Source organism: Eretmochelys imbricata, chromosome 7 (assembly GCF_965152235.1).
Source record: "Eretmochelys imbricata isolate rEreImb1 chromosome 7, rEreImb1.hap1, whole genome shotgun sequence".
Classification (NCBI taxonomy): domain Eukaryota; kingdom Metazoa; phylum Chordata; order Testudines; family Cheloniidae; genus Eretmochelys; species Eretmochelys imbricata.
Window position 1 is genome coordinate 94,338,684 of NC_135578.1, and position 15,224 is coordinate 94,353,907.

Genomic DNA, 15,224 nt, shown 5'->3' on the forward strand with positions numbered 1-15,224 from the left:
TTCAGTACTGTAGTTCTCCCAACATGCAGAAGTCAATAGCCGTATGTGGAAAATACTTCAATCCCCATAGTTCCGTGGGTGAGCATGCGCCATAAGCTTGCAGTTGTCAAAGTGCTCTTGCCAGAGCGGTCGCCTATTTGTTATATAGCAAACCCGAAAGAAGAAAATAAATACTGTCATTGTATTGATATTTAAATACAGAACACTCAAAGCTAACTGTTCCTAAGAATTTCTGCGTTGACTGCTTGGGTTACTGCATACGAACGGAGCTGGTATTGTTATGGGGATATAGATTTCCTGTACTGGACTGTAAATTTGCACAAATACTTATACCAGCATATAATCAAGAGGCACCGCATATTAGCCCAACATTAGACATTGGTTGGCCCGTCTTTCAAAGTCATTTATTATCCAGTGTTTCTCCATTCAGACTGGCTTCATTCATTAAAGGTAGGTCTTGACCTTGACAAGAGGGTTGAATTTGTGCTGAAATTTTAACCTTTAAGGAGTAATGGAAAACGGATGTGGATTACTATCCTCAGGATAAAGTTAATATACAAATAACTAAGTCAAGATATGCATCTGAAACAACTGGTGGGGTGGCCACTGTACGATGACTTGGTGAGTTAGTGAATCAAGTACACTTTATTGAAGGCAGGATTTTAACCTTTCAATTGTTTTTTGTAAAACATAACTTTCTAAATGGGTGCCTCAAAAAGCAAGGAAGGATTATAGATGTTATCTGTTTTCACTTTCTCCTATGGAATCCCCAGCAATTGTATGCAGTTCTAACAGTAATGATGATTTTGATAGAAATTCAGCTAATGGAAAGCTACACGAAGCCTGGAATATTGTGGCTTGCTGCAGTACGGCTTTAAATTGCCTCGAAAGGTTTCCTGCACCCCCACCAGCAGCAGCAGAGCTGCGTGATACAGATGCAATAGTTTACTCCTTTCTTCCTAGGAACTTGGCTTAATGCTGTCTCACTATATGGACTGTTTAAAGTCATAATTGTCGGATTTACTTATTTGAATAGAGAATAAACAGAAAGTGTAAGGGAACGGGTAGCAGAACCTGTCCTGTCATTATCTCTAAAGCAAAAGTGTGTGTACGTATATATTGTGTGAATAAAATATAGAGTTTGAACCAGATGGAAAGTGCAATCTTAAACGAAAGACATGGATCATGTAAAAACGGCTGATATAAGAAATTAAACTTTGTCTTCACGCTCCTTGACACCCTTCCTAACCAGCTGTTTAATTTGGCATCACGTTATTTTGCGGCAGTTAAATAGCAATCTAAAAGTCAAGTGATTTTTAGAAATACAAACGCCATATAGTTAGAACAATTAAAAAATGTGCTTAGGTGTTCAGAGATGCCTACTTTTAATAACATGGCTACTTGATTAAAATTAGTCCTAAATTAATAGGCGTATTTAAAATATCGTCACGAACTTTTTGTGTGTGTTGCCTCTTTAATTGTATATACATCTGCGAAATTTGGGGGTGGTTGCTCTGATCGTTTCTTGCAGAGGTTGAGGAGTAGCGAATGCATAGACCTTACTCTGGTACTGAGTTTTAAAATAAGGTTAACATTTGTATTGCTTGGCCTGATGTATTTTATAAGTGCCACCTTTCTAATAGGTATAGGACTTGCTCCCCCACATAAATGTAATTTTATAACGTTTGAACTTGATTATATTTAGTGATTGACTTGTAAATTGCATCTTTAATCATTCAGTCCCTTTCAGATGGAAGAAAGGTGGTTTTTAAAATGTGTGCCTGTATAAATTAAATGTTTTGATTCGCCCCACTTTTTTAATTTTGTTTTGAAAGTAACAGATTTTAGTATTTAAAATACTATCTCCAAGATTTGCTTATAATTTTGGCCTGAGATCTGAAAAGTATTCTATTCTGTAGATTTCACATATATAGTCCTGTCTGTAGTGAGTATATCAGATATACACAAGGAAGGGACTGTCCTAGGATGCAAAAACCCTGTTTTATGGAGAATAAGCCTGAAGTGAAAAATCTTAAGGTCGTCGGAGGCACATATAACCTTGTTTTGTTTTTTAATCAGAGTTGATGCTTATGTATCGGACCAAACAGTAAACTGTCAAGAAAGAAAAGGCCAGTAAATGATTGTGTAGCTAAGAACCTCTTCCATTATCAGCTTAAGTTCTGAGCATGTTCTGTCCTGTTAAATGGAATAATTGAAAACCTGTTTGTTAATTAAGGGAAATGGGCAGCCTGCTCCTTTAAAGGTCTCCTCGTATGGAAGGGGGTGGAGGAGAGTAAAGGCTGGTGTCTTTTTAACCTTGCTGAAGGACGCAGCAGTATTTATTGACGTATGCAAATAACTGGGGAGGAGGAGGGTGCTTGGAAAAACAGGAACCAGAATCAGTTTCTCATTGCAGGGTGAGAGCTCTGAGTTCCGGTGTAAGAGAAAAGAGACGTGGCGAAATTGCTGTATATCTCTGCCCTATAAGCACATCTCTCATTTAGATTGAAAGGAATCAAGGCATCAGAAAGGGTGAAGCCTCTTAAAATATATTTGAAGGCAATCTAGTACGATCACACTGATTAAACATTGCATACTGCTAAATGGGGGAGGAGGGGGAATTACGAATTTGCCTTGCAACTAGCAATGGCACGGGATTTTAGCAAGCGAAATACCAAAGCAGTGCGGCGAGTGGTATGAATGAGAATAATAACCTGTCTTTGTGTTTTCCCCTCTACCCCCCATCACTGTTTCAGCTGCACAAACCATGCAGGATGATTTACTGATGGACAAAAGCAAAGCCCAGCCCCAGCAGCAGCGGCAGCAGCAGCAAGATCCAAACGCAGCAGAAACCCCTTCTACACCAATCTCTTCAGAGACGTCTAAACCGGAGGACAGCAGCCCAGTGACTAGTGTCGGCACAGCAACTTCTGCCCAAAATAGCAAGGAGAAGATGCAGATGGAGTCCCCCATCTTGCCTGGCTTGAGTTTTCACCAGCCTCAGCAGGAACCTACACCCGGCACCTCCTTGTCTCCGTCCTTCGGCAGCACCTGGTCTACAGGGACCACAAACGCAGTGGATGATAGCTTTTTCCAAGGGATTACCCCAGTCAATGGCACAATGCTTTTCCAGAATTTCCCTCACCATGTCAACCCTGTGTTTGGTGGCACTTTCTCTCCCCAGATCGGCCTAGCTCAGACTCAGCACCACCACCATCAGCAGCAGCAAGCCCAACAGCAGCAGCAAAGGAGGTCACCTGTGAGTCCCAATCAGGCACCTTTTGCTCAGAGAAATGCTGCTTACAGCCATCAGCCCATTATGACCAGCAAACCGTCTTCCTCCTCTGCCTCTTCCTCTTCCTCCTCCAGCTGGAATAACCACCAAAACGCAGCCTGGAGTACACCTTCCAACCCCTGGGGTGGGTTGCAAGCTGGCAGGGACCCTCGAAGGGCAGTTGGAGTGGGGGTTGGGGTAGGAGTGGGGGTTGGGGTGCCCTCCCCCCTCAATCCTATTTCACCCCTCAAAAAACCTTTCTCCAGCAATGTCATTGCCCCTCCGAAGTTCCCACGGGCTCCACCCTTAACCCCCAAATCCTGGATGGAGGACAATGCTTTCAGGACCGACAATGGCAACAGTCTGTTGCCTTTTCAGGTAATGTCTTAATGCACCTTTTGCACTGGTGACAGATCTCAGTGTTTTGTTTTAAGGTGCACTCTGCACCAATATATCATCTAGAAGGCAACATGTCATTTTTACCTTCCTCATAGCTTATGAGTATTTTACCTCTTCTGAAATCACACTGGCTGCTCTCAGAAATTGCACACTCAGATCCAAAATCTTGAGTATGGACAATAGCCCTATTTTTCTTCTAATTTAACTTTTTTAAATTAATGCAAGGGATTTTAACATTAGAAAGCTGGTTGCTTTCAGGGAACATAGTTTCTATAGACTTTATATTCCATTCCTGTGTATGATCAATGTGTGTATTTAATTTGTATAGTATTTGCAAAAATCCTATACGACCTTAAATGGAGAGGAATATGGGGCTAATAATGTGTATAATAGCAGGCTTCAGCTTTCTAACTAGAAGGCTAATTTTAAACAAAGATGCTTCTGAACCTGATATGCAGCTCATTACTTTTCACCATTAAAGAGGTTAATACTTATTGTTGAGATGTGGTTTAAGAAGGACTGTATTTACATAATGTATACAATCAAATGTTGAAACTTATTAAATGTGTAATCCAGTGTTGCATCCAGGGTGTAGGTTTTTGATGCATCTAGAGGCAGCATAGGTGTGTACAGAAGGAGTGCTGTATCTGTTTTTTTTCTAATAAGGAGCTCTCTGATCAAATTGACATTATTTAGAAATGGTAGGGCAGTATTTATTATTTTGTAAAATAAACCATGTTATGCAGTTCAGTATATTTGCAGAGAAAAAGAGACAATAGGACACGACCTTCAGAGCCATATTGCAATGGAGTCTATTTACTAGCTACATAGCTCTGAAATATTTAAAGCTGCAGTGTCCTTCACCAGTTTGGTAAGATGACAAGGCGGATAAATTACAATCGAAACTGAGGGAAATAGAAGCTTTGCAATTTTAAAGAGTGAGGCTTGTCTAGGTGCTAAATACCTTTTTAAAGTGGAATAAATTAGGGTAGGGGCACTCACGTGCATCTGTATGAGACTAAAAGAATCCCCCTTTGTGCCAGTTATCATTTCCAGTCTCAGGTCAACTGGAATGCTTCTGTTTTGCAATATTAAGTGGTATGTATGCTTTTGCTTTAGAGAGGCTTTCTCAGAAGTTACGAAGTGTTAAGTCTTTAACATATTACTCAAAAAGAAAAGGAGTACTTGTGGCACCTTAGAGACTAACCAATTTGTTTGAGCATAAGCTTTCGTGAGCTACAGTCACTGAATGCATCCGATGAAGTGAGCTGTAGCTCATGAAAGCTTATGCTCAAAAAATTGGTTAGTCTCTAAGGTGCCACAAGTACTCCTTTTCTCTTTGCGAATACAGACTAACACGGCTGCTACTCTGAAACCTAACATATTACTGGTAATAGGAATGATGTTTAGCTTGATATTTTGTGTTAGAAATGTAGGAAATAAGTAAAAAAGCTGATCAGCTTTAACAGCTATTACTAGTCTAAGAAATATGCATTCCTTTGCACTTTCTGCCATTCAAATAGGGATGTTAAAGTGAGCCTTGAGACTTCATTTTGCTGCTTCATTCTGTTTACAGGGAGACTTGCTAATTTCTTATTGGCTACCCTCAGTGGAGGAGGAACAGGTTTTATTGAGCTGCTGTCACTCTCTCTGTAGCATCAAAGAATAAGCAACTCTTGAGACATTCTTTTCCCTGCTGAAGCTGTTACATCGCCATGTTCTGAACAACTTAAAAGGTTAATTGACATTAGCTAGCTTTCACCTATTCCTAAAGGTGACTAGTAGAAGTATCCAAACTGGTACCCATATTTGAGTTCTCTAAAAATAAGATTTTACAAAATCTAAGACCAATGGCACTATTTCTGTGGTTTTAGTTAATTCTAATGGGAAGTGTCTTCTATAAAAATACATTCTTCTGTAGTATTTGCAACCCAGACATAAGCAATATTGTGCTAGTGCAGGAATACCAAAAGTGAAAATTCCTAGAAAATGCCATATATTAAACTGACTAGCTTCTCATTTAGAAACAGGGAGAAGACAATATATGCAGTGAAAAGTTAATTAGATGTTTAAAATTCAGTTTTGAAAGTCTAAGTCTTGTAACGTAGGTCAGAAAAATTTGCTTTCTTCAACATGAATTTTAACCTGCTAGTGGTCTATTAAACTAAAAACAAATATGTGCCAGTGACTGACTACTTTTATGGCCAGGTGAAATATGAGCCTCAAAAAATTTTCTAGTTGTCACAATGACATTTTATAACACAAAATCTTGAGTTTTGCTTGAGGCAGTCCCCTGGATTAACAATTATTATTCCTGTCTCTGAGTAGTTTCATGATTACTACACAGAATTTGCTGAAGAAGGAGTCTTGTAACCGTAATATGGATTATATAGACAATTGTCTGGTTTTTGTTTGTTTGTTTAATTAAATTTCAATTTCCTTTTTGCAGTGTAGTGACAGTTTATTTTAACATCTGTTGCCTGGTATTTTTGTCTTAGAAAAGTTGGGCAATGTGTTGGCACATGAAGGTTTGCTTATCAGCGCTATCAAATAATTCTGGCAGGTTCATCAGTCTGTTAACCTTAATTACTTTGGTGGGTTTTTTTTGTTGATAACAGTGCATTAGTTAACTACTTTTACTATCACATTTAATTTCCCCATGTTGAAATTTTTTAAACCGTAGACATATAACACATTAAACATAATAGAATGTATAAATGTTTTAAACACCCATATTTGTCTAACAACTTAATTGAGTCACATTGCTGTATCTTGCACTTCACAAACATTATGAACAAGGTCACTGCTCAGAGGAACTCAGTTTTATTCAGACAACCTAGCTGAAGGATTAAAAAGTCAAAGGAGTTCTGGCAACATCTGAATTGTGACCAGTTTTGAGAGGCAAGTAAAAGATGCTTTGAAGGAGAAGGTATACTTGTCAAGGAAGGCTGTTCCTGCCATAAGGGGCATTGTTATAAATAAAATAAAGGTGGAAAGCTGAAAGCAGAAGAAGTAAACAAAAGGAACACTTGAAACAGGACTGGGTAAAACACAGGAAAATAAGATGAGCAAATAAGAGAAGATGAGCAGACGTGGGGTGAGGACAAATACATAGAGCCTACAAAGTGTCCATGGGGATCTTAGTGAAGGGATTCGAAGAGGTAGAGGCTGATGAGGGAATAGAGGAAGATGATTGTCAGAATACTTACTAGTATCATTTTAACAAGTGGAAGAGTCATTTCTCAGAAGTAGAGCAGTTTCAGCATACAAAATATTCTGCTGAGCCTGCTGCTTTCCTCATTGTGCTTTTGATACATGTAAAAATACACAATTACAAGTTACATTTTGAATACATATATGTATAACATTTTGCTTCTGCTCTGTGTGTGTGTGTGTGTGTGTGTGTGTACACGCATACACAAGCATCTAATTGTTTTCCCAGTTTTTGATCAAATCCAGCTTTACTGAGATTTCTACTAGTGATATATTTAAAAGAATGTGAACAGGGTATTACTGCTTTTATATTTGATTTAAAATACCACCTTAAAAGACTGTTGTGGATTACTGCTAGAAGAAAAGGACTGCAATAATTATTTACGTGGGGATTAATGGTTAGTTAGCTTGAGGCAATAGGGAGTCTTCCCACTGATTTTTAATAGGAATTGGATTGGACCCATACAAATTTGTTAACTAAATTTAGAAAATATCTTCAGTTTTGGCAATTGATATTTAATATTAAAGTGGATTTATAAATTAATAAATTAACATTTTTATATGTATTTAGTAGTGAAGCTCATTAATAGGTGCAAGTATTCTGCCATATGTTGTGCTGTCTTTGCTTACCAAAGTGAAATGGAGGGCAAAGGAATAGACACTATATCATGGTTACAATTCTAGCATAATAACTTTTCCACCTGCTGATTAATGGACTGCTCTTTAAGAAGCTAAGAGGCTGCTATCAATCTTTTTAAATGTATAAGGTACTTCACGTTTTAAGATATTGGTAGCTTTTTGAACTACCGTTATATTGCTCTTAATATATATCCATGAAATACAATGATGCATAAAATAATTTTGTCTTCAAGCCCTAGAATACTATTGCTAACTAAACTCTGCTAGCTTACAAATAAGAGAACACCAGCTAAAATGTAACCTTTTTCGTACGGTAATGAATTAGTTATTTCACAGTCCTAGTACAGTAATTGTATTTCTTGCTTGGTATTACAGTAACTTAAACAGGTCATCATACAGAAAATGATGGATGAGTGGCAATGAGAGTGCTCGTTGAGAAATTTTTCATGTTACCAAATCTCCAATATGGAATGAATTCCATGCAATTTTCTACAGCCCATTTGTTAAAACTGAAACATTAATTAGTGCAATAACTATTAAAAATCCCTTTCCTTTTCTTTTAGATTTTAAATGTCTCTCACATAGTATTCAGGGGTCACTGTCCTTCTGGGGAATTTTAGGGTAGGTGTAAAGCCCTTTGCATAAGTAACTTTTTTTTTAAGATTTAATTCATTTTTCTAAATCTGACATTCTGGGTTATAATTTTTTTGATATGAGGTTAGTAGATCGACATTAAGTATGATTTGCTATGCAGTTACTGACATCAATACAGTCATTGATTACAAATACAAGCACTCTTGAATATAGACGTTTTTCTCATATGTAACAATAATTACAAGATTCCTATTTCTTTGAAATAAAATTTTGTACAATATTCAGCATTTAAAAACACAGATTATCAAGGAGATTTTGCAAGATTAATATAATCAGATGTAACAAATATTTGTATGAAATCTATTTTTAAATCCTAAATTTAACCTGCTGTAGATCGGAAGTGTAATTATTATAAAAAATGGTCCATTTTGTTTGGCATCACTCTCATATTTCTGTGTGGGTTTTTTTTTGTTTTTTTTTTTTTTAAATAATCAGTAGATGCCATGTTGGTCAATGAAATATATTGTTATAAAATGTTGTTAATTCAGCAAATTACTGACAGATTTGAAATGGGTTTTTAGATCTTTCAGGTTATGTGGAATCCATTAGTACTTGAAATAAATGGAAATGTATGGCCAGTTCGAGTTCCAGCTACATAAAAGCAGAGTGTGTACAACTTTAGGGGTGGGATAGCTCAGTGGTTTGAGCACTGGCTTGCTAAACCCAGGGTTGTGAGTTCAATCTTTGAGGTGGCCATTTAGGGATCTGCAGCAAAAATTGGGGAGTGGTCCTGCTTTGAGCAGGGGGTTGGACTAGATAACCTCCTGAGGTCCCTTCCAACCCTGATATTTTATGATTTTCTTGAAACACTAAAGGAACATTTAGTGGTTGTAGGAGTGGTACAGTCCCATTTTCCCTCTTTGGTGGGTTATATACTTACCAACATAAGTTATTCATTTACATGGTGAGTAACCTGATTAGAAATATTAAAATGTGATCATTTTTTCCCTGTCATCCTAACGATCTTTAGTTCAACAGGTAAAGCTACCATACTATTTGTAGCTAGTGGCTTCAGAAATTGTGAATGGTTTTATCTTGTTTGGGTCAGACAATTAATTTGATTGTGTTCTAATATCTGCATTTCTTAGAATTACTGAAAATGTATTGGTATACTAAAAAAGAACTTGCAAAGACTAACGTTCATAGGAGCTGATAAAATGAAAGGAAGGTCTATACTGCAGCTTAAGTCAATCTAATTTATCTTGCTCAAGGGTGTGAAAAAGCTCTCCCGTCAACATAATTTATGCTCCTCAAAGAGGTGGAGTAATTATGCCGACAGGAGAGCATTCGCCCGTCAGCATAGCGCATCTTCACTAGACACTCTACAGTGGCGCAGCTGGATCGGTGCAGCTGTGCCGATGTAGCGCCATAGTGTAGACTTGCCCTAAGACTCTAATGTTTAATATCTGAATTCTTGTACAACTTCTGCATGCAACCGTGAAATCTAGTGGCCTTCTGCACATAACACTTATCCCAAGCTTATTTCACCATTTATTATTTGAAAGCATCAACATTTGGTCACTAAGTACTTATGGGTGAATCAATTTATTTTTGATATTTAATAAAGATAGAATTTTAATTGATTCACTTAAACTCTTTGATTTATTGTGCTATATTAAGACTTTTTTCAATAGTTATGTTTTTGGCCATGAACAATTGTGTAAGAGAGAATGACAGTTCTTGCTTCTGTGGGGAGGTTATGCTAGTTATCCCCCCTCTTTATCTCTTGCCTTTCCAATGTGTGGCTGCTTGTTGCTGGGAGCCCTACTTGTGGATATGGGAATAGGAATGGGTGATGAGTCCTGGAGAGTTTGTAGCCTAGCAAAAGGAGAAGATATTGTGAGCTAGCTGCCTGGATGGTGACCATTTCTATTTCTTAGGAGCTAGCAAAGTAGCTGTCCTATCCACCTTTCACACAGGATGTCCACCTTTCCTTTCTGGATACAATGCCAGTAGGGAACAAATGCCAGTGGTATCTAATGTGAAGTTCTACAATGACTTTGAATTGTGTGACTCTGCGCTTGGTTGGATTGGGTGATGTTGCCATATTTTGAAAGCATTTCTTTATCAAATAATTTGGGGGAAGGGGTAAACATGGCTAAATTTATTTAATATACCTTGATGGTGACCTTTCAAAGGTGAGCTAAGGCTGTCTGACTAGTTTTGTTCTCTATAGTTGAGGTAGTCCATTACAAGTTTGGAAAGACTATCAGAAAAAAGTCTTATACCTCTGTTTGGATTAAGAAACAAAAGAAAGGAACTTGTTCTAGATCACTAAAATAAGTAAATTGTTTCTCAAAATTGTGAAATGAACTCCCCAAGAAATGAAGACATCACAAACTTCACCACCTTATGCTCCTAATGCAAGGCATGCTTCTTTGATCTTGCTTTCTCAAACATAAACTCGTAGCAGTGTGTACATATTTGGGGGGGGGGGGGAGGAAAAACCCTACCAATCCAAAACATTTCACCGCGCACACAAATTTTATTCTGGAGAGAGGATGAGAATAAGAATAAACTACACATGACAGTTTGTAGTCATGTTGCATAATACAATACCGGAAGGTGCTCAGATACTACAGTGATGAGAGCAGCCTAACAACCTGTTTAGAATTTATTAGAATGCCACTACAATGCATCTGTAAATGAGATGTAAGTATGCAGCTAAAACAGTGTCTTCCTATAGGAAGAATGAAAAATTTGATGAAATGAAGGGTACTGCTAATATAGTTTTTCAGTAGCTTCAATCACTCTTGCTATTCAACCCTTATGTTATTAGCAGAATCAGGAGTTTGAATCAGAAGCTATTTTTCTCTCCCCCATTGTGAACCTAAGGAATACTAGTGAGCAACCCTAGACTCCAGCTGGTAGGAATAGGAGCAACCGTAAGTAGGGAGTGCTGCATTAGGAGGAGGGGTAAAATGGAGCCCAGGTGGTGGTGGTCCACAAGTGAGGAGTACCCAGAACTGTGCAGGATGGATGGGCAGACACACACCTACTCTGGAGGCATGAGGATCCAGGTGGTGTCTCTCCCCTCTGCTCAAGTGCTTTTAGGGGAAAACTGCAGACAGGAACCAGCCAGAGACTCCAGCCAGTAGGAACAGCAGCAGCCAAAGCAGGGACCCTTTTCACCTTCGGTCATTCCAGTCAAAACCTGTAAAAAGTTCTCTGAATTTCCCTGACTTTGGTGATTGGCTGTTTGCGCCAACACTTCCCCACCCTCACAGTCCCTACAGCTCAGCTTCACTTCACCCTCCTTACCCTCTTCTCCCCTGTTCTGTCCCCTGATTCTCCTTCCTTTCAGTTTTTTAACATTTAGCTGATTCCTCTCCGAAGTAAACCCACCCACTAAATAAATAAATCATGGAACTAACGTGACTTTTGCTGTTTAGCCTTTGTCCGCATTGCTTGTATGTTATACCCCTTCCCCCACCCTGTGTCTGTCATGTCTATTTAGATCATCAGCTCTTTGAGGAAGGAGCAGCTTACTACTCTGTACAGTGTCGAGCACAATGGGGCCTCACTGTTGGTTGCCCCTGAGGCAATACCATAATAAGCACGATGATGATAATAGAACATTTCACTATTGGCTTCAGATTTTTAGAACGTTGAAACTTCTCTTGAGGTAAGAAAATGATGTATAATTAGACTTTGTAAATAGTTTTCAGGAAATCTTTCATTGTGTGGGTACTGTGATAATTTGGCAGTGCAAATGACCACACTTTCCTCTTTTTCAACTTGCTACCCAGCACATCCCTGTTTGTGCTGCATGAACCAGCAAAATGCTTCTACCTTTAGTGACTGAGCTTGTCTGCCTGCCATTTTCTTATTGTTTTATTTATTTATATTATCTTAGTGCCTATGAGGCTCAGTCATGAACTAGGACCCCATTGTGCTAGGCACTATACAAACAGAACAGAAAGACAGTCCCTGCCCCCAAATAGCTTACAATCTAAGTTGTAAGACAAGAGACAACAGATGGACACAGACACCATCAAGGGAGTACAAGGAAACAATGAGCAAATATTGGTCAGTGTGGTAGACTGTAGTGTCAGCATACCAGTAGTCTAAGTGTTGTCAAGTGTTCTGTAGGCTTTGCAGCAAAGGAGAGTTTTAAGGAGAGAGCTGAAGGAGGATAATTAGTTGATTTTGCAGATGTAGTAATGCTTTCTCCCATACTGCCCCTCATGCGTGGGAGAATGTTCCTGTAAACTGTATAAATTGAAGGGGGAGGGGCATCTTGCTCCAGGGGTTGGATTTAATGTGCCACATAGTCTAGTACATATGATGTTGGTTATAGGTTGTGCTTAAGCCCCTTAGTATGCTGGCATCTTCCAGACAGTCAGACAAATGAATGCTTAGGACATAGCTGTGTCCAGTTTCTGAAGGACTAACTAATACAAGTTGATTAGAAGTTCTTCATGCAGTTCAAGGTCACTTAATAAAAAGAGTGAGCATAGGAGTCTCACAAGTGTGAAACATGATCACTTTCTCAGATTTAATGGCTTTTAAAACAAACAATAACAGTTATTTACTTTTATCATCAGAATGGTACCAAAAGCTAAGTATTGTGGGGAAGTTCTGTTTGCTTTTGTTGAAATGGGAGGAAAGATGGAGAGACTTTGTTTAAAAAAAAAAAAAAAATCTGAGTTTCTCTAGTTACTGAATGTCAGAAGAGGCATTACAAGATACTGTATTTAGAAAGCCTCACTAATATACAATAGTCTATCTTGTGTATTCACTAAAATGCCAAAGCCTTGGTCACAGTTCAACATGACACTGTGCATGAATGCTCTCTGTACTTAAATACAAAATTTTAAGGGTCCTGAAAAAATAATTGAAATTATTTGCACTTACGTGCATTATATTCCAAGACAAAGACTAGATCACATGATTCAAACTAAGAACACTTAAAATTCGCATATATAAAAAGAAATGGAACAAAATAAATAATAAAAAATTTGTAAGGGTCAGGGAAATAGAGTAGGTGGCTTCGTAATCCATGGTTTTTCAGCATAAGTAATGTCTGTTAGCTAGGTGGTCCTTGTAATTTAAAGGTATCATTTAGGCCACTAACTTTGTTCTCACAGCTAAAATTTCCCAAGTGTTTACAAACCACATGTCTAGCATTGGCTCTTCTCTAGTCAGGGGTACTAGTAATTAGTACAGCTAATACAAAAAATCTTAACAATGTATTTTGTCACATTTATTTATTTTTACAAATTATCCACTCCTAGCAATGCTAACATCAGAGAAACTCTAACCAATTAGTTGGTAATTGGATTGTTCTGTTTCTCCAAGAAATCAAAATCTCTAATTTCAATAATATAAATGCACTGTTTTAGTGCATTTTGCTAGTTATGAAATTGAAATAACTCATATTACTTCTGCTGTATCTAAGCTGTTTAGACATCTAATTCCCATCAAAGATGGGAGTTGGAATTTAGTCACTTCCACTGTCAACTTCCTTTCTATTTTTAACCTTTTAATTTAAGCCTGTGTATAATATTTTTTAGTTAATATAGTAGCCTATAATTGGTAGAATTACTTTTCAAAACTTCTGTATTCTTTTAAGAACCATATTCTTTAATATGGTTGGTTGACCATATTTCAGTTATAACATTTATATAGAAGGGCAAAAACGTTTGTGACTTTTGGCATGAATTGGTTACTATGCATAACTATCATCAACAAAGATCTCTAAATATGATTTAATGTCTAAATAAAGTCATTACAGAGGCAGGAATATACTATTTTATGTTTATGGCAATAGATCTTTACCTTTCTAATCTCTGCACTATTTTAAATCTGTAGAACTAGGTGAGTGAATGCAAGGTAGATAATTTACTGAACTGTTGAAGTTTTTAGTGAGTATGAAATGGAGCCATGGAGAATGGTCAAGTGTATTGGGTTATGCCTCCACACATAATCAATGACTGTTTATTCAGTCTTGTTCATTGTGCCTATCTCATTTCCTCAAGCACATTAATAAAAAGCGTGCATAGTATTGTTCAGAATAGTACAACACTGTGCCCAAACCAGGTGTACTGCCACAGATGATATCAGGGGGAGAGGGGAATAAAAACCTTCTACAAAATTTTGAAAATCCAGCCTCCCATAATCCCTCAGGCCTTGGCTGAACACAACTTCAGTTGCCAAATTAAGTTAAATCAACATGAATTGTAAACAGATTAAATGTGTCCACACAGTAATTTGTGCCAGTTTAACTATATCAATTTATAAACAGATTTTAGTTAGATTCATCCAACTCTTATGTGTATGCGAGGTCTCATTCAGGCCCTAATGGCAAAAGATTAGATCTTCCATTGTATCCTGAAGCTCACACTATCTGGGCTCTTGTAAATCAAGAAGGGAAGGAAATTCAGAGCCTAGGATTCTTTTGCAAAAACTCATGGTCATTGGCTCCCTCGTCTAATAACAAGAGGGGTGGTTAGCTTGATCCCCGAAGAGTAGCTTAACTGTTGTACTAGCAGTCTAAGATAGCTGGGCCAAAAACTGTTTTAAGACTCTTAAGGTAAATAAAACGAAACCCTAAAACTTCACTCGGGAATCAGCTGGTAGGCCTGTGCAGGTAAATGAGCAGAGGTGTAATGTGCATTGTATTTGAAACCCACTTAAACTCACTACGCTTCTGAATGATTTGAACCTCCTTGCTAAAAAACAGATAATAAATGTGCTTGACAGCTGCTGTTATCTTGGAAACCAGCAGCTGCTGGGGAACCAATATGTTTGAAAGAAATGCTAATATAGTGCTGTTTTTCTTTCTATTACCAAATCTACTGTTGGCTGATCTTGAAGAGATTGAGATGGAACTTCTAGTCTTCCTGCAAGTTAGAACTCAGTAGGCTGTGATTAAATGAAAATAACCAGAGTCCCTCTGGAGTAGGATGTGAACTTGGAGAGAGACTTTCATACAGTGGCAGCATGTGACTTGGCAGGCTCTGTAATTGGTCTGAACAAACATGTCTGTCATAAATAAAATGGTTCTGTTGAGGAAACAAATTTTAGTCAAATGCTAAAAGGA

The 15,224-nt window shown here is 37.8% G+C and overlaps 1 protein-coding gene across 6 annotated transcripts in view; it reads left to right on the forward strand.

The window, feature by feature from the left end:
* The window catches only part of CPEB3 (cytoplasmic polyadenylation element binding protein 3), a 180,837-nt gene that overhangs the window by 10,145 nt on the left and 155,468 nt on the right, over nt 1–15,224 (forward strand). For 5 of the 6 annotated variants that reach the window (XM_077822603.1, XM_077822601.1, XM_077822604.1 and 2 more), the window contains exon 2: nt 2,757–3,652. In XM_077822603.1, coding sequence (XP_077678729.1) covers nt 2,768–3,652 — 885 coding nt within the window. In that variant the 5' untranslated portion in view covers nt 2,757–2,767. Of the gene's footprint in view, nt 1–357; nt 451–2,756; nt 3,653–15,224 lie in introns of those variants that run through there. The other variant, XM_077822602.1, reaches the window with a different exon arrangement.